The sequence below is a fragment of the Delphinapterus leucas genome, chromosome 7 (genome assembly GCF_059928025.1).
Source record: "Delphinapterus leucas isolate spDelLeu-1000000601 "Yukka" chromosome 7, BTC_Dleu_Yukka2, whole genome shotgun sequence".
In the NCBI taxonomy this organism is placed as follows: Eukaryota; Metazoa; Chordata; class Mammalia; order Artiodactyla; family Monodontidae; genus Delphinapterus; species Delphinapterus leucas.
The window spans coordinates 53146152-53167584 of record NC_143135.1 but is presented as its reverse complement, the minus strand read 5'-3'; the positions used below and the strand labels follow the sequence as shown (position 1 = coordinate 53167584).

Sequence of the window (21433 nt, the reverse complement as noted above, 5' to 3'; positions counted from 1 at the left end):
CAAGAAACCACTTTCTTTGCTTATCTGTAAGAAGTAACTCTTTATCCGTTTAAGTTTATCATGAGCTTGTAGCATTTCAATCACATCTTCAGGCTCCACTTCTAATTCTAGTTCTCTTACTATTTCCACCACATCTGCAGAGCTCTTGGGTGACCAGGTACACTATCAATGAGCAGTGATATTTTGAAAGAAATCTTTTCTCCTAAGCCGTAGGTCTCAACAGTGGGCATAAAATATTCGGTGAACTATGCTGTAAACAGAGGTGTGTGCTGCTATCCAGGCTTTCTTTTTCCATTTACAGAGCACAGGCAGAGTAGATTTAGCATAATTCTTAAGGGTCCTAGGATTTTGAGAATGGTAAATGAGCACTGGCTTTGACTTAAAGTCACCAGCTGCATTAGCCCCTAACAACAGAGTCAGCCTGTCCTTTGAAGCTCTGAAGCCGGGCACTGACTTCTCTTCTTTAGCCATGAACATCTTAGATGGCATCTTCTTCCAGTATATGGCTGTTTTGTCTTCACTGCAACTCTGTTGTTTAGTGTAACCACCTTCATTCATTATCTAGCTAGATCTTCTAGATAACCTGTTGCAGCTTCTACATCAGCGCTTGCTGCTTCACCTTGCACTTCTATATTATTGAGAAGCCTCTTCCCTTAAACCTCACGGACTAGTCTCTGTTAGCTTCAAACTTTTCTTCTGTAGCTTCTTCACCTCTCTCAGCCTTCACAGAATTGAAGAGAGTTAGGGCCTTGCTCTGGATTAGGCTTTGGCTTAAGGGAATGTTGTGGCTGACTTGATCTTCTATCCAGACCTTTAAAACGTTCTCCATATTAGCAATACAGCTATTTCACTTTTTTATCATCCATGTACTCAATGGAGTAGAACTTTTAATTTCCTTCAGGAACTTTTCTTTGCATTCACAACTTGGCTGCTTGGCTCAAGAGCCTAGCTTTCAGCCTGTTTTGGCTTTCAAAATGTTTTCCTCACTAAGCTTAATCATTTGTATCTTTTGATTTAAAGTGAGAGACGTATGACACTTCCTTTCACTTGAACACTTAGAGATCACTGTAGGGTTATTAACTAACCTAATTTTGAAATTATTGTGGCTCAGGGAATAGGGAGGCCCCAGGAGTGGGAGAGAGACAGGGGAATGGCCAGTTAGTGCAACAGTCAGAACACACATAACGTTTATCGATTAAGTTCGTTGTCTCATATGGGCGTGATTCGTGGTGCCCCAAAACAAGTACAATTGTACATCAAAGATGACTGATCACAGATCACTATAACAAATAAAATAATAATGTAAAAGTTTCAAGTATTGCAAGAGTTACCAAAATGTAACACAGAGACATGAAGTGAGCAAAAGCTATTGTAAAAATGGTACCAATAAACTTTCTCAACACAAGAGTGTCACAAACCTTCAATTTTAAAAAAAAGCAATTATCTGCAAAGTGCAATAAAGTGAAGTGCAATAAAATTAGGTATACCTGTAAAATTATTATACAAAAATCAACCGTAATAAGCACGTTAGCCATTAGGGAAATGTGATTCAATACTACCATGTGAGGGATTTCCCTGGTGGTCCAGTGGTTAAGAATCCACCTTCCAATGCAAGGGACACGGGTTCGATCCCTGGTCATGGAACTAAGATCCCATGTGTCAAGGGGCAACTAAGCCTGCACACTCTAGACCCCATGCGTCACAACTACTGAGCCTGTGAGCCACAACTAGAGAGAAGCCCGCGTGCCACAACTAAGACCTGATGCAGCCAAAATAAATAAATAAATATTAAAAAAAAAAAAAACTACCATGAGATACCACTTCACACTCATTAGGAAGGCTACAATAATAAAGAGAGAAAATAACAAGTATTGGTGAGGACATGGAGAAACTAGCACCCTCATACATTGCTGGTGGGAAAGTAAAATGGTTACGGCTGCTGTGAAAAGCAGCTGGCCATTGCTCAACAAGTTACACAGTTAGCACATGACCTAGCAATTCCACCCTCAGGCGTATTCAAGAGAAATAAAAACATACTTCCTTACAAAAACTTATATATGAATGTTCAAAGAAGCATTACTCATAATAGGCAAAAACTGGAAACAATCCAAATTTTCATCAACTGATGAATGGATAAATAAAACATAGTATATCCATGTAATTGAATTTTATTTTAAAAAGAAAGAAGTAATGACACATGCTACAACATGAATGAACCTTGAAACGTTACATTAAATGAAAAACGTTAGTCACAAAAGACCACATATTGTATGATTCCATTTACATATTGTCCAGAAAAGACAAATTTATAGAGACAGAAAATGAATCAGTGGTTGCTTAGGATTTATGAAAGGGGAAATTTGGAACAACTGTTTAATGGGTATGAATTTTCTTTTAGGAGGGACAATTAGACTGTGATCATTGTATAACCCTATAAATAAACCAAAAAAGACTGAATTATACACTTTAAAATGAACTGCATGGTATATGAATTAAATCTCAATAAAGCTGTTTAAAAAACTTTCCATAATTTTCTTATCTTATGTCATAAAATAATTAGAATAGAATCAATTTAATTATAGTATAATTGAATTTAATTGTAAATATAATTAGCTTATAATAAATAAATAAATAATCAATCACTGTGAGAGCTGCAGCTGCAGGGCCATTACCCTAACATTAGAATTGCTAATTTGTCTATAAAACTTCCAGGGAACATTTCTTTGCATATATAATAAAATCAATACTACTTTAAAAAAATCATTCATATTTCCATATATCAGCAACAAGTAGAAAGTAAAAGTTAAAGATCGTTATAACAGTTACCACAAAACATCAAAAATAGAAATATTGATAAATTCAGTGAATCATGGAAAACATCCATTTACTAACAACTACTTTATTTCAATAAGATTTTGTAAAAGTGATCTAACAAACAAAGGCATATACCATTTTCTTGGAATGGAAGACTCAATACTGTAAAGATGTCTATTAACCCCAATTGTGTTGGTAAATATATCAAATGTATTCCCAATCAAAATCCTAATAAGGTTTCTTTTCTGTGTAGAAGTTCACATGAAAATGCAAAAGGACAAGAATAACCTAGGTGATTTTGAAGAACAGCTAAGCTGAAGAACTTTAACAGAGAGCAAGACCAAATACAACATGAGAGAAATTAAAACAGTAAGATAAGGGCAAAAGAATAGAGTAACAGTTCAATGAAACAGAACAGATGGTCTTGTAACAGACAAGTATATGTTCACCTTATTTATGACAAAAGAGAAACAGCAGTGCAATGGGGAAAGGATGGTTTTCAATAAATGGTGCTGGGCCAATTGACTATATATAAAAAGTGAGTCTTGACTCTTAACTTACATCATACACAAAAAAATCAATTCCTGATGAATTATAGATATAAATGTAAAAAGTTCAAGAGTAAACATTTAAAAGAAAACACAGAAGATCTTTATGACATTAAAATAGACAAATATTTCTTAAATTAGACACAAAAGACCTTAACTAAAAAAGACAAGACTGATAAAATGGAACTTGTGTTCATGTAAAGGTATCACAAAAGGGTGAACTAGCAAGCCACAGAATGGGAGAATATATTTTCAATGCATATTTCAAACAAAGAAACCATATCCATAATATATAATCAAAAAATAATATTACTCAAACCAACAGAAGCGGGGGGAGCAGCAAGACTTTTAACAGGTGCTTCAAAAGGAATGTATCCCAATCAGCAAGAAACATACGAAATAGTGTTCAACTTCCTTAGTCTTCAGGGAAATCAAAATTAAAATTGCAAGGAGACACTAACAACATACCCCCACCAGGAAGGCTAAAATACAAAAGACAGAAAGTACCAAACACTGACAAGGATGGAGGATACACTGCTGGATGGAGAAGAGGTAAATTGGCACAACTACTTTGGAAAACCTTTGGACACAACCTACTAAAGCTGAAGATATGCATATACTATGACTATGTAATTCTGCTCCTGGGTTTATATCTAAAAGAAATGCATTAAAAAACTTCTTTAAGAAACATGTACTATACCATTCACGGAAACATTACCTGTAATAGTCCCAAACTAGAAATTAATGAAATGTCAAAAGAAAGAATAAATAAATACATGTTCATTCAGTGTAATACTATTGGCAGCAAAAATAAACTAAGACTACATTACATTCAGGTAGGGATGAATCTTACAAACAAAATGTTCAACAAAAGCCAGCACTTAAAATGTACATATTATATGGTTCTAGGTGTATAAAGTTCAAAATTAGGCAAACCCAATCTATGGTATAGTGAGTCAAGGTAGTAGTTAGTCTGGCTAGAGATGCCATGAATGGAAGAGAACATGAAACTTCTGGGCTTCTGGGGTCCTTGTCTCTGTTTCTTGATGGAGATTCTGCTTATGCAGGTGTGTTCATTGTGAAAATGTGAAGTGTGTCTGTGTGTGTATACACTATACTATACGTATTAACTTCAAAATACTTCAAAAATTTTTTAAAAATTGTTTTAGTATATTTACACAAAGATGACTATTTGAGCCTATGGAGAAAAAGAAAGGAAAATTACTGAATGTGGAGGCTAGGCTGTTTGTATGGTGTTTTTACTCACCTTTGTCCTGTAATGCAATTTGTTCCTTATGCAGTAATGCCACCTCCCGTCCCAAAGCTTTCTTCTGTCTTTCCAGTTCATTTCGAAGCACCAAAATTTTTAATTGCAGGCACTCACTTTCTTTTTTCTAAATAATTAAAAGCACAGGTAAATTTATGAATATAAAAATTATGCCTATGAATAACTGCACATTCACAATGTTTCAAAATGTGACTGGTTTAAAGCACTTTAATATTCATGTAACTTATAGATCTCTTGAGTAACTTAATTATCAGCACCTGTCATTTTAATGGAAAGAATACAGATGTAAGCAAAGAACAGAGTAGAAATAAAATCTCAAATCTGGGAACAGTTCTTTCTAAGAACCTAAAAGACACTATAAAATATCTCAGGCCTCTTTCCTAACACCACAATACAATAAGACACAAATTAATAATAAAAAAAGAAATGGAGTTCTCAAAATGTTAAACATAGAATTACCTTAGGACCCAGCAATTCCACTTCCAGACATATGTATATACCCAATAGAATAAAAAACATGTCCATACAAAAATGTGAATATGAATGTTCATAGCAGCATTATTCATAACAGCCAAACAATGAAATCAATCCAAATGTCCATCATCTGATGAATAAATAAAATGTGGTATATATACAATGGAATATTATCTGGCAATAACAAGAAATGAAGTACTGATATATGCTACAACATGGATGAATCTTGAAAACATTATGCTAATTTTAAAAAAAAGCCAGTTTTAAAAGGCCACCGACTCCATTTATATGAAATTACCGAAATAAGCAAATCCATAGAAACAAAAAGTAAATTTCCATCCTTAGCAAGCTGAACATAGGTGCTCTAATATTCCACAGATTTTGGAGAAAGTCAAGTAGGGACCTGCTGCTTTCATCCGTTCCAGACAGTAACTAACCAAGCCCCCTATAATGTCAGTGGATACCACAGGGGGAGCCTGCAGCCTCACTACAGATGTAACAAGATAACCTTCTCCCTTCCTGCTGGGTAATATCAGAGGAGGCCAAGTAGAGAGTCAGAACTTTCACTACTATGCAGTGCTATTGAGCCCACCTTACTCCCTATGTGGGCAGCTGGAACTCCCATTCCCAGTCAGCACTAACAAGCCCTCTTACACTCACGCACAAACACTCCTCTGCCACGTGAGCGTCAATGGAAGCTTCTTGGGGAACTTGGACTTCCACCCCAACCTGGCAGTAATGAGATGGTGCCTCTTCCTTCCACTACCAGAGGTGTCAGAGGAAGCCAGGTAAGATAGAAGGTTTAAATAAGATCCAGAGACTCATAACATAATACCCCAAATGTACAAGTTTCAATCAAAAATCACTCATCAGACCAAGAACCAGGAAGATATCAAAGTGAATAAAAAAGGATAATCAATAGATGCCAACACTGGAGACAAGTAGACATGTTACAACTATCTGACAACGATCTGAGAGTAGCCATCACAAAAATGCTTCAATAGAAATTAAGAACCTGTATGGGAATATAATCTAAAAAAGAGTGGATATATGTATATGTAAATGTATAACTGATTCACTTTGCTGTACAGTAGAAACTAAAACAACATTGTAAATCAACTATACTCCAATAAACATTAATTTAAAAAAAGAAATTAAGAACATGCTTGAAACAAAAATATAGAACTTCTTGACAAAAAAACCCCAGAAAATCTCAATAAAGAAAGTGAAGACCTAAAGAACTGAAATAAAAAACTCAATGAATGAGCTCAACAGCAGAATGTAGGAAATAGAGAAAAGAATCTTTAATCTGGAAGATAAAACAATAGAAACTACCCAATTTAAACAACAGAGATAAAAATGAACAGAGCCTCAGAAATCTGTGGAACGATAGCAAAAGATCTAGCACTTGTATCATCAAGTACCAGGAGGAAAGGAGAAAGTGGGCAGGAATGAAAAGTACTTGTAGTAAATAATGGCTAAAAACTTCCCAAATTGGGCAAAAGAAATAAATCTACAGATTCAAGAAGTTAGTGAACTCCAAACAGAATAAATTAAATGGAAAAAATCACAAAGTAAACAAAACCAAAAGCTGTGTTTTTTGAAAAGGTAAGATTGATAAAATTCTAGCCAGGCTAACCAAGAAAAGACAGAAATTACTAATATGAAGAATGAAAGAGGAGCCATCACAACTGATCTCATGGACATTAAAAGAATAATTTAAAATACTATAAACAACTCTATGCCCATAAATTTGGTAACTTAGATGAAATGGATCAATTCCTTGAAAGACAATCTACCAAAACTCACACTAGGAGAAACTGACAATCTGAATAGGCCTATACATATATATATATATATATATAAAAGAAATTAAATCAATAATTAATAATCTTCCAAAACAGAAAGTACCAATCCAGATGGCTTCACTGGTAAATTTTACCAAACATTTAAATAAGACATTATAACAGTTTTTGAAAATCTCTTCCAAAATACAGAAGAACTTCCTAACTCATTCTATGAGGCCAGCATCATCCTCACACCAAAACCAAAGCCATCACACTAGAAAGGAAAATTACAGACCAGTATGTCTCATAAACATAGGTACAAAATCCCCAACAAAATATTAGCAAATCAAATCCATCAACATATAAGAAGAATTATACACCATGGCCAAATGAACTATATTCCAGGTATGCAAGACAGGTTTAACTTTCAATAATCAATTAATGGATTTCACCACATCAACCAGGCTAAAGAAAAAAATAATCATATAACCATATCAATGGATGCTGAAAAAGCATGTGACATTCAACTAAAAGTAAAGGAGAACTTCATCAATTTGGTAAAGAATACTTGCCAAGAAACCTACTAATATTTGCCAAAATACTTAATGGTGAAAAACCAGATGCTTTCTCCCTATGTTGGAGAACAACACAGGATGTCCCCTTTCACCACTCTCTTAAACATGTACTGAAAGTCCTAGCTATACAATAAGGCAAGAAAAGGAAATAAAAGCTATGTATACTGGGAAAGAAATAAATGAAGTCATCTTTGTTTACAGATGATATGATTGTCTATGTAGAAAATCCCAAAGAATTGACAAAACAAAAACAAAAAACCAACCCAAAACCTCCTGGAACTAACAAGTGATTATAGCAAGGTTGCATGATACAGGGTTAATACACAAAAGTCAACTGCTTTCTTATGTAACAAGGAATAATGGGAATTTGAAATTAAAAACACAACATCAATTACATTAGTATGAAAAAAATAAAATACTTAGGTGCAAATCTAACAAATTATGTAGAAGATTTATATGAAGAAAACTACAAAACTCCAATGAAAGAAATCAAAGGAGACCCAAATAAGTGGAGAAATTGTCCATGTTCAGGGATAGGAAGACACTATTATGATATCAATTTTTCCCAACTTGACCTATAGATTAAGTGACATCCCAGCAAATTATTTTGTGGATATCAACAAACTGATTCTAAAGTTTACAGAGAAAAGCAAAAAACCCAGAATCACCAACAAAATACTGGAGAAGAACAAAGTTGGAAGACTGACACTATCTTCTGTCAAGACTTACCATAAAACTACAGTAATCAGGATAATGTGGTATGGGCAAAAGAATAGACAAACAAATCAGTGGAACAGAATATAGAGCCCAGAAATAGAAACACACAAATATGGTCAACTAATCTTTGACAAAGAATAAAAGCAATTCAATGGAGAAAGGATAGTCCTTTTCACCAAATGGTGCTGGAACCACTGGACACCTACACACAAACAAACAAACAACAACAAAAAATTTAGATATAGACCTATATCTTTCACAAAAATTAACTCAAAATCAATCACAGATCTAAATGTGAAATAATAATTACTATTCACCTTTTAGAGGATAACAGTGGAGAAAACCTAGGTGACCTTAGGCTTGGAGATGACTTTTTACATACAACACCAAACACATGAGCCATGAAAGAAGAAATTGTTAAGTTGGACTTCATTAAAATTAAGACTTCTGCTCTGCAAAAATGACTATTAATAGAATGAAAAGACAAGCCACAGACTGGGAGAAAATATTTGAAAACCGCTTATCTGATAAAGAATAGAATACAAAATATGCAAAGAATTCTAAAAACTCAACAATAGAAATATAAACAACCCAATTAAAAACTGGGCAAACGATCTGAACTGTCACCTTACCAAAGAAGATACAGAGATAATCATATGAAAATAAGCATATAAGCATATGAAAAGATTCTCAATATCACAAGCCATCAGGGAATTGCAATGAAAACAATTAGATAGGGGCTTCCCTGGTGGCGCAGTGGTTAAGAATCTGCCTGCCAACGCAGGGGACACGGGTTTGAGCCCTGGTCCGGGAAGATCCCACATGCCGTGGAACAACTAAGCCCGTGAGCCACAACTACTGAGCCTGTGCTCTAGAGCCCGTGAGCCACAACACTGAGCCCGCGTGCCGCAACTACTGAAGCCAGCGTGCCTAGAGCCCGTGCTCCACAACAAGAGAAGCCCCCACAATGAGAAGCCCAGGCACCGCGACAACGAGTAGCCTGCGCACCACAACGAAGAGTAGCCCCTGCTCGCTGCAACTAAGAGAAAGCCCGTGAGCAGCAACGAAGACCCAACGCAGCCAAAAAATAAAATAAAATAAATTTAAAAAATGAAAAACAATTAGATTACCACTACACACCTATCAGAATAGTTTAAATCCAAAACAATGGCAATACTAAATGTTGGCAAGGATGTGGAGCAACAGGAACTTTCATTCATTGTTGGCGGCAATGCAAAATGGTATAGCCATTTTAGAGGATGGTCTGGCAGTTTCTCACAAAACTAAACATAGGTTTACTATATGATCCAGCAATTGTGCTCCTAGATATTTACCCAGATGAGCTGAAAACTTGTGTTCACACAAAAACCTACACATAAATGCCTATAGCAGCTGTATTCATAATTGCCGAAACGTGGAAGCAACCAAAATGTACCTCAATAGGTCAAAAGATAAACTGTGGCATATCCAATAACAATGGAGCATTAGTCAGCAATAAAAAGAAACAAGCTATGAAAAGCTATTAAAAAGACATGAGGGAACCTTAAATGCATATAGCTAAGTAAAAGAAGCCAATCTGAGAAAGCTACATGCTGTATGACTCCAACTCTGTTACATTCTGAAAAAGGCAAAACTGTGGAGACAGTAAAAAGTTCAGTGGTTGCCAGGTGTTCTGAGGGAGGGAAAAAAGTATAAATAGGTGAAGCATGGAGGATTTTTAGGCCAGTGAAATGATTCTGTATGACACTGTAACGGTGGATACATGACACTGTGCCTTTGTCAAAACTCACAGAACTATACAACACAAAGAGTGAACCCGAAGGTAAACTACAGACTTTAATTAATAATATTGTATTAATATTGATTCAACAATAGTAACAAATGTGTCACTCTAATATAAGATGTTAATAACAAAAGAAATGGGGGGGGGCCTTTCTGTACTTTCTGCACAATTTTTCTGTAAACCTAAAACTACTCTAAAACACAAAGTTCATTTTTTAAAAAGTGATAGAACTGTACCTCAAAAAAGTCAATTTTACTGAATGTTCATTTAATAAAACAAATCCCAGACATGTTCTACCAAAGATACAATTAAGTTTACCAAATAAGTTTGTTAACTTATCTTTCCATAAAAATATTTCCTACTTCAACCTACAAAGCCATGGTTTAAACTTTACTCTGACCTCCCTTTTAATCCAAATACCTTGCCACAATTTGCCTCCAGATAAAATCTGAATCCTACCCCCACAATGAACATATATGTGCCTGCACGTGTTTGCATTCACACACAATTACTGCACTATGAAGGTATGTACCCTTCTCTCCTAGTCTTTATCAATAGTGTCAATAATATGCTTTCCATCATTTTCCATGACAAAAATCTTAACCAAACAGCCTCCTTCTTAAGACATATACTAAGTAAAATTTTAATGGGGAGAAAAAAAGCATTCATTAAGTAAACTGAATAGGTTATTAAGCCCTGGGATGAGCTGGTGGAAAACTTTAAAAGAAAAAACTCAGCACCTCTATTTGATTCACAGACAATGAGGAAGCATGGGTACGCAGTGAGATGAGTGATGGTATGGCCTTGTTGAGGCAATGGGCATGGAAAATGACTTTGACAGTTGTGTGGAAAGTACTTTACAGCTATTGTTTCTCACCCAAAATGCTTTCTTCCTCATCTCTGAAATACTGATTCTGAACAGATGGTATGATCATCTGTTAAAGACATTCAAGCAGTAAAGCTTATTTCCAATCATCATTATTATATTTGACTGGAAAACTCTATGAAATATAAAACATTCCTAAGCAATTTTTTTCTGAATGAATCAAATATTCATGAAGGGCCTACTATGTGCTTCTAGATAAATGAGAAACAGTTTCTGTTTTCTAAGAGCTTGGGTCCAGTGGAGACAAAAGCCATTTTGCCCTGCCAACTCCCTGTAAAAACAAAGACCAAAAATCAGTGAGGCTGCTTATCAGGAAAGAAAGAGGAATCAGGAAACAATTTGGGTTTCTTTGGTAATCCAGTAGTGTGATCAGCGTTCTTACATCACTGAGGGAAAAAATATACAAATTCTTAGGAACCAGTCTTTTTCCACAAAGAGATGTGTTCAATTTCCTTAACTCGAATTTCTCCAAAAAATATGTAAACTAGATTCTACCTTGGTAGAGAAAAAAAATAGAAAAGAAAAACAACTCTTCAAAGAACACAGAGATATGCATAGGTGGGGGGGGTTAATCTGCTCTATTCCAGGGTACATGCTCAAATTGGGTTATGTTTACTAAAATCAAAGAACTAAGGGTACAAGTTAGTCTAAGCACTAAACTAATACAGGAAGGTGTGTGTACAGTGTGTTTGTGTTATGGTCCATGTGCAAAAACTGGCCCATTTACAGAAATAAATCAAGTCATTCAAAACCAGGATTGTTGGCTCTAATTTCTGATGAGTAAACAAACCCTGACCAAGTGGAATCTGGTTCTGCTTCCTTTCAAATGAATCTAAGTACTCAAAGATCTTAATATTCCATAAGTATAATATCTTCTAATGGTTTCTACATTCTACTTACCTGTTTACTCCAAGTATAGTTAATGTCATATGTACATCTCCAAAGGATCACTTTCGATTGGATTTTAGTGTTTTTATACAACACTGTCTATGATCTGAAAATCACAGATACATTCATCTCTTTGCAAGCATACTCCTTTTTATGCATCTTTACAAAGACAGTGATGGACAATGCTAAAGATTCTTTTCAGTATGACACACCAATCTGTAAATGACCTATTAAACAATTTTCTTCCTGTAGATTATGCTGGAGCCAAAAAGGCTTTTTAGGCAAAAGCTATCAAAGCATGGTTCAGGAAACCATGAGGATTCCTAACACCATTTCAGTCTGTGAGATCAAAAATACTTTCATAATAATACTAAGCTGGGCTTCCCTGGTGGTGCCGTGGTTGAAAGTCTGCCTGCCGATGCAGGGGACACAGGTTCGTGCCCCGGTCTGGGAAGATTCCACATGCCACAGAGTGGCTGGGCCCATGAGCCATGGCCGCTGAGGCTGCGCATCCGGAGCCTGTGCTCCGCAACGGGAGAGGCCACAACAGTGAGAGGCCCGCGAACAGCAAAAAAAATAAAAAATAAAAAAATAATAATAATACTAAGCTGCTATCTCCCTTTTTCACTCTCATTTTCTCATAACTGTATAGTGGAGTTTTCCAGTCTATAAGATCTGTGATATCACAACAGATTGATTGCAGAAGTAAATGTGAGGATTCATCTGTCTTTTATTAACCTAGGCATTATCAATAGATATACCCTAAATTCTTTGAGATCTTTACAATATTTAGAGTATAAAGGGGTCTTGAGTGGTTTAGGGCATTATTCATCTATACTAGTTTTCCCACCAAAAAATGGAAATAATTAACAATCTGAAAAAAAGTTTTAGAACTATGGCAGTTGTCCTATAAGTTAACAAATTTGCTTTAAAACGTCATTTACAGATTGTTTCTATTGTACCTATACCTGCTCAGCCATTAAGAAAGGGCAAAATTTTCCTTAGAAAATATTTAATCCAATCCATTAATTTCATAGACTCAGTGGCAGTATCAGGCCTAGAACCCAGGTCCAGCTAGGGAGATAAAGCAAAAATATATGTAATAATAAAACATACAGGAGTTTTGTGTTTGATATAGAGAGTAAGTACCTACCAAACTGGTCCTTCCATAAATAACAGCTATAGACTCTAGATAAAATACAAAAAGCTACTAAATGAGGGTTCTAAAAATTGATCAATGGCAGGCAGATTTGGGGGTAAACGCAGAACCTGGTGCAAACAACCAATAGGAGGAGTGAAATTCCCCTTTTCTGTGACTTTGCCCTGAGGGCATCTATGGTTAAACACCAACAGAAAGACAACTATCTTTCTGGCAGGAGGAACCAGGGAAAAGAGATTAGGCAATCAAGGCCACCAGAATGGAGGAAGCCAGAGAATGGGGCACCCCGAATTCTGTTTAAATTCAATCTGAGTTTCTGAATCCTAAATCATATCTGCATGAGGCAAACAGAGAGCAGCTGTGCCTAAGGATGAGAGTAATGACCTGAAAGCGGAGGCAATGTCCATTGCAGGCATGACAGTTTGAGCCTAACCAAGTTAACTACCCGCTAGAATTAGAACATCAATATTCTTTGGAACAAAGCAACAAACTCCAGAGATTCCACAAAATTACACTCACAATGTCCAGGGTACTCTGCAATATCACCCAATATACGAAGAACCAGGAAAATGTGATTCACTCTCTAGGGAAAAGACAATCAACATATGCCAACTCTGAGATGACCCAGATGTTAAAATTATCAAAGAAAGTCACTATTACAGATATGCTAAGTGAAAAAAAGTTAAATATTCCCATAATGAATAAAAAGACATGAAATCTCGGCAGACTATTCGAAAATGTTAAAAAGCCAGGAGGCTTCTCCTTCTAGTCAAGGTGGAGTAGGCAAAAGGAACACTGCCCAACTAATTTTACCAGTCTACCATAATCCTAATACCAATCTAACAAAGTAATTTAAAACACTGCTTCCCAATATCCTTAATAAATATAGGCACAAAAACTCTTAAATTATTACCAGATCATATCTAACAAGGTATAAAAAAGATTGTACTCTATATTGTAGCCATTAGTTTATTCCATAAATGCAATGTTAAACACTTGAAATTAAATCAATGTAGTTCACCGTAGTAACAGAATCAAGAAGAAAATGCCATGATCATTTATTTCAATAAATGCAGAAAAAGCATCTGACAAAATTCAACACCCATTCACGATAAAATTCAGAAACTAGGAATAAGAGGCAACTTCCTAAAGCCAATAAAAGGCATTGCTAACATTATATTTAATGGAGAAAGGATGAATGATTTCCCCTTATGATCAGGAACAAGTAAAGGATTTCCATGTTTATCACTTTCATTCAACATTGTACTGTATGCCCTAGCTACTGAAATAAGGCAGAAAAATTAAAGCGCATAAAGCATTCCAATTTTGCAGGTACGATTGTTTATATAGAAAATCCCAAGAAATCTACAAAATAACTACTAGAATTTAAAAGTTAATATAACAAGATTGCAAGATGCAAGATTACTAAATTAAAATGAACTGTATTCTTATATACTTGCAGGAAACAAATGAGAAACAAAATTTCAAAAACAATCCCATTTGCAATAATGCCCAAAACAAACAAAAAAGCCTCCCATAAAATACTTAGGAATAACACTAATAAAAGATGCCCAGAACCTCTACAGTGAAAGCTATAAGATATTAGTGAGATAATTAAGGAAAAAATCAAAATAAAAGAGACATATGCCGGGACTTCCCTGGTCGTGCAGTGGTTAAGAATCTGCCTGCCAATGCAGGGGGCATGGGTTCGAGCCCTGGTCCGGGAGGATCCCACATGTTGCGGAGCAGCTAAGTCCGTGAGCCACAACTACTGAGCCCATGCTCTAGAGCCCGCGAGCCACAACTACTGAGCCCACGTGCCACAACTACTGAGCCCGCACGCCTAGAGTCCGTGCTCCCCAACGGAAGAAGCCCACGCACCGCAGTGAAGAGTGGCCCCCGTTCTCCACAGCTAGAGAAAGCCCATGTGCAGCAACAAAGACCCAACGCGGCCAAAAATAAATAAATATAAATAAATTTATTAGAAAAAAAGAGAGACATATGCCATGTTCATAGATTGGAGAACTTGATATGGTTAAGACTGCAATTCTCCACAAATTGATCTATAAATCCTAATCAAAATTCCAGCAGGCTTTTTTTTTGGTAGAAACTGATAAATTCATTCTCAAATTCACTTGTAAATACAAAGAACCTAGAAACCCACAGGAATTTTTTAAAAGAACAAAGCTGGAGAGCTTACCCCATCTGGTTTTAAGACAGCAAAGCTATAATAATAAGGGAGTTTGTTACTTCACTTATAAAAAAACTTGAGATGGATCATAGATCTAAATGTAAAGCCCAAAACTATAAAATTTCTAAAACAAAACACAGAAGAAAACTTACGTGACTTTGGGTTAGGCATAGATTTCTTAGAAAGAACACAAAAAGCCCTAACCATAAAATAAATTAAAAAAATACACTGGATTTCATCAAACTTTGAAACTTTTGCTCTTTAGAAAGCATCACTAAGAACACAAAAAGGCAAGACACAGACTGGAAGAAAATACTGCCAACACACATATCAGAAAAAGGATTTGTATCCAGAAATGCGTGCACACACACACACACACACACACACACACACACACACACACACGTGCATGCCCACACAGTCTTTAACCACAGCATGAGAAGACAAAAGTCCCATTTAAAAATGAGGGAAGGGACTTCCCTGGTGGCGCAGTGGTTAAGAATCCGCCTGCCAATGCAGGGGACGCAGGTTCGAGCCCTGGTCCGGGAAGATCCCACATGCCGTGGAGCAGCTAAGCCCGTGTGCCACAACTACTGAGCCTGCACTCTAGAGCCCACAAGCCACAACTACTGAGCCCACACGCTGCAACTACTGAGCCTGCGCACCTAGAGCCGGTGCTCCGAAACAAGAGAAGCCACCGCAATGAGAAGCCCACGCACCACTACGAAGAGTAGCCCTCGCTCGCCGCAACCAGAGCAAGCCCACGCACAGCAACGAAGAGCCAATGCAGCAAAAAATAGATAAATAAATGTATGTTAAGTTTAATACATAGCGAGACGGATACCTGTATATACCAGCTCTGTCCACTGAGAGGGCTTAGAAGCACTTACAACTCAGAAGCAACAAGCACACCTAGTGCCCAGATCTTGTTTCTAAATTCCATTGTTCAATGAAAGGAACAGGATTCCTAGGAGAAATGGCTGATTCTAGGGCTGAGACAGGGAAAATACCTGATGAGTCCAGATCACATAGTGCCAGAAATTAAGAGCTTGCTTTAAAAAACAAACGAACAAAAAGGAGATGAGGGCATGTCAAAAGGACACAGAACCCATCCTGAGAGAGCTCTCAATGCCACAGTTGAAGCAAGGAAATAAAGAACATCGTATCAGATTGTAACCTAAAGTATAAAATAAATAGATACAAATCCATACTGATAATTAAACGACTGAATAAAAAAATGCGTGGAGGGAAGAAGGGACAAATCTTCCTCACAAAGTACCCAAATAATGTGTGTAGATAGTCTCCCTTCCAGGAGGTGGAGCTTCAGTCCCCTCCTCTGGAGTGGAGGCTGGGCTTAGAATCTGGCTTTCAAAAAATTGAGCAGGGAAAGGGAACTCTAGAGTGCATAAACCTGGGAGACATCACCTTCACCTAGTGATCAAGGTTACTATCAACAGTGATTAGTCATAGTGATTTAAAAATAGGAAAGAATGAAAAACTGTCAAAGATCAGAGAAGCCTAGGAAGTCATGACGACTAAAACCAGTGTGGTGTTCTAGACTGGATACTGGAAGAAAAAAAGACATTAGAATCCAGTCTAATCACAACAAAACATCAGACAAACCCCAATCAAGGGATATTATATAAAACAGCTGACCCAGTAATCCTTAAAACTGTCAAAAGTCATCAAAAAAATCAAAGTCTGAGGAATTTTCACAACCAAGAAAAGTCTAAGGAAGCATAGCTACTAAAAGCAGTATGGTTTCCTGGATGAGATCCTGGAACAGAAAAGGGACATTAGATAAAAATTAAGGAAATCTGAATAAAGCATGGACTTTAGTTAATGATGACTTATCAATACAGGTTCAATAATTATGACAAATGTACCATACTAAGGTAAGATGTTAATAATGGGAGAAACTGGATGTGGGGTTTACAGGGTAACTCTCTGTACCATCTTTGTAATAATTCTATAAATCTAAAACTGTTGTAAAATAAAAATGACATAGTGGAAACACTGGTGAAACCTGAATAAAATCCACAGTTAATAGTAATGTATCAATGTTAATTCCCTGGTTTGACGATATACCAAGTTGTATGTACCATGTCAAATGTAACATGGCTATACAAGAAGTTAACATTAAAAGAAACTGGATGAAAGGTGTATGGAACCTTTCTGAACAACCTTTACAAGTTTTCTGTAAATCTAAATAGAGTTTTTCTTTTCCTAATGGGCAAAAATATTTAAAATTACACCTCTTAAAAGATAACCAATAAAGATATGAAAAATTATCATAATAGAAATACAATTATAAACCAAACTAAGAAAGCACTATATACCCAATAGCTAAAATTAAAAAGACCTACCTCTTAAATGAAATGCACAAATCCCTGAAAGACACAAGCAACCAAAGCCTACTCAAGAAGCACCTAACTTCAGTAACACCTCAACTATTAAAGAATTGAATTCCTAACTCAAAGCCCACAAAGACGACTCCACATCTGGGCCCACCAAGGCCCAGATGGCTTCACAGGTAAATTCTACCAACCTTTAAGAAATAATTCCAATTGTACACTTACTCTTCCAGAAAATAGAGGAAACACTTCCCAATTCACTTGTTGTGACCAACATTACCCCAACAAAACCAAACAACGAGCTGGCAAGAAAACAAAACTTCAGATCAATATTCCATCTTAATATAGATGCAAAAATCCTTTACAAAATTTTAGCACATTGAATCTAGAAATATACATAAAAAGAATAATTCATCATGAACAAGAGGGGCTTTCCATAGCAATCCTAAGTTGGATGAACATTCAAAAATCAATCAATGTACTTCACTATCATAACACAAGAGAAAAACATAAAATTATCTCAACAGATACAAGGAAAGGCAATTTGACAAAATCCAAAACATTTAAGCAAAAATTCAAAATGACAACAGCAGAAATTTCCTAAAAAACATAATGCCAAAAAATTATGTTGGACATTGACGAGAAGATGTCAAAGTTTCGAAAGTCATCAAGTATGAACCCCATTTCTTCTAAACAGTTAATTACATTTGATCTTAGAAGGTAATCTGATTTCTTTACACATCAAATATGCCTTCTGACTGTATTTATACTTAGACTAAAATTAATTCTTATATATTGAAAATGCTTGGGTTGAAGTATAATGACCTTGGGCCAATTTGGAAAGGGAATGAAGAAAAAAATATAATAGTAAGGGCTTCTAATTTCCTACAGGTAAACCTTACAGTAGATAACAAACAAGTACCTGGTATTACCCTCTGAAAGGAGACAAGGAAACCAACATTTCTGTCTCCATTTGTCAATGATCATGGGAAAGTTGCTTACTTTCTTTAGGTCTCATTTTCCTGTTATTTTAAAAAGAGATTACACTAGATTCATCCTTAAATTCATCAAATATTTATTGAGCTCCTACTGTGTGTCAAACACTTTTCTAGACACTGGGAAATACAGCCGTGAGGAAAAAAAAAATAGACAAAAATCCCTCTCCTCACAGAGTTTAGAGAGACAGACAAATAAAATACGTATGTGAAGTGTATAGCATGTTAAAGGGTAATAAATACTATGGAGAAAAACAAAACAGGGAAGGGGACAGAAGGTACTGAAGGGAGTGTGGTTTTAAGTGAGGTTATAAGGGAACTAGATTTCTAGGTTCACTTTCAGTTCAAAAATCCAGTGATTTTCTTATATGTTGACTAGGCCGCATAAAAACACACAGTGAACCTCTGAACTTGACCTCTTTAAACTCATACATTCTATCACCTTGCTCTGCGTGTCACCACTTATATTTTAGAAAAATAGGATTAAACATACATTTTTCCATACTGAGACAAAACATATGCTGTCACTTAATGAAATAAGTAATTTCCCAGTCTTGCCTTGAGAGAGGAAAATAAGAAAAAACCTAGCAGTTTCTCCCCAAAGGCTCTAAAAATGTGGTATTTTTGTACACTACAGAAAGGATTAAAATTAGCTATTTTTTCTCCTCCTCCAATATATCTGTGGCCTGGAGCTTGGTCCTTTACTGGACCTAAGTTACAAAAGGAGGTGGTTTAATAGCTTCTCCAAAGTGGAAGATTTTCCACAGGTGTGAAAAGTCGTATGAATAAAAAGTGTCACTACCATAGTTATTGCAGCTACCATATTTTGTACGCCTGCTATGTGCCAGGTACAGCACTAGCCATTTTACATATTAGACTGAACTATATGACACTGCCATTTATAGGTCAAAGTCAGCAGTTTTATATAGATTAAATACTTTATCATCCATTAATTTCAAATTCCACGAGAGAGAAGTCTGTATAGGTTAATTGCAATGTTGCTTTCTATAGTTCATCCACTGAATTATTATCTCAGACAAATCTTACAGATAATGGAACTTTTGTTTGGGGACATAAAGACCTTCTGCCAAGTTGACAGTGCTGTGAACGACAGCTAGAAGATACTGCCTATCTATGGTATCGAGTTTGTGCAAACAAATACTTAAAATTTTTCACTTCGGACTTAATTTGAGGATTTGAGTTTTAAGTATCATTATCTATAGCACAAATTTCATCAAAAGCTATCATTAGCACTGTGACTTCATTTTGAGAAAAGTTCCAGTTATTAGTTATACACACTATTCTGCTTAAAAAGACAGAATCTTCGTTCCAAAATTAATATATTTTTCCCCGCTAGGAAGAATATAAAGCAACCCCAAAATTATACTAATATCTTAAATCTGTCCATTTGGATTGGAATTTCTATTTCTTTGGAAATACCTCATTAAAAGAGTCTTTCCCCAAAGAGAACACTGTCCATAAACTAACCTATTAAATTCAATCCAAATAATTTTAAATTCATCTTTTAAAAGCAGATCAGTATCTACAGTTTATTATTTTTTTTCTTCTGGCAGCTATTTTTCATTCACTATACAGTTTATGTCTAGAGTTCACATTTATAAGATATTAATAAAATAGCTTTTGATTATCTTCTAAGTAATTGTATGTAATCTAAAGTTTCAACTAGCATAAAAAGGCAGGCACTTTGTATGTTACACTATTAGCAGATGGGAAAGTTTATTTATAACATTTAAATGCCAACAGAAGTCTCAGTGAAACATTAAGAGGAAAAAATAAAAAGAAAGAAAAAACTACCTGAAGTTTTTTTGGGGAAAAAAGAGGGAAATAAATACAAGAAGAATACGGTGATCACATTTAGAAATCAAGGAATTTAAATAGGTTAATATATAAAAACCTACCAGCTCATTGCTTGTAGATGTGAGTCTTAGTTTTTCTTCAATTTCCTTTCCAATTTTCTGAACAGTTACCTGAGTCTGTTTAATTGCACACTGGGCTCTATGAAGCCTAGAAATAAAAGTTGTAGAAAAATTTAAGTGAGTTAACTATAAACTCAACACAGAGCCACGGGCATAAATGGAACAAAATGAGGACAAAGTTTCCAGGATAAAGAGAATTAATAATGAACTCAACTGATGATTTCACAATTCTCTAGCATATTTACAACAAGGAAATGACAAGAGTCACGATATGTTCTAAAAACACCCTTTCTATACCCATCTGACTGTCTGTGATGTATTGAGAGCTAAAATGAAGAACTCACAGGAATCTGAAAGAGACCTTAGAAAATAATCTGACTGAACCCTATCATTCTACAGGTGGGAAACTGAGGCCCAGAGAAATTAGCTACATTACTAAAGTCACCAAAAAAACCCACTGCTATGAAGGCTATTACTTGTTGGGTATCCACAAAGAAAAAAAAAATTAACAATAATCCCAAGTTAAGAAGACTGAATTAAAGCAGCAGCCCCTTTGAAACAAGGAGCACTGAAAAAATTAACTAGTTTTCTTTTTTGCTTTAATTATGGGTTTGTGTTTTTCTTTGTCTCTTTGTCTTCAAGTATAGCTTATATATTTTGTATACATGTACATACTAAAAATGGTCAAATTGTCTTTATTCACAGGTAACATGATTTTCATGTAGAAAATCATTAGGAATCCACAAAACAACTACTAGAACTAATAATGTCACAGGATACAAGGTCAACAAACACTCAGTTATATTTCTATATATGGGTCAATAATTTCACAGTCACAATCCCAATCCCAACAGGCTTTGTTTTTGTGTGTATGTGTGCTTCTTTTTGTAGAAATTAAGAAGTTGATACTATAAATTATACAGAAAAACAAAGAATCTAGAAGAGATAAACCAATCTTTAAATCTGCCAGATTTCAAGACTTCCTTTTTTATAAAGCTACGTAATCAAAACAATCTGGTACTGGCAAAAGGATCAAA

The 21433-nt window shown here is 35.6% G+C and overlaps 1 protein-coding gene across 3 annotated transcripts in view; it reads right to left on the bottom strand.

The window, feature by feature from the left end:
- The window catches only part of UVRAG (UV radiation resistance associated), a 323849-nt gene that overhangs the window by 160644 nt on the left and 141772 nt on the right, over positions 1-21433 (bottom strand). For all 3 annotated transcript variants that reach the window (XM_022593856.2, XM_022593855.2, XM_089915322.1), the window contains 2 exons: positions 20379-20484; positions 4630-4756 (listed from right to left, as the gene is read on the bottom strand). In XM_022593856.2, coding sequence (XP_022449564.1) covers positions 4630-4756; positions 20379-20484 — 233 coding nt within the window. The remainder of the gene's footprint in view (positions 1-4629; positions 4757-20378; positions 20485-21433) is intronic.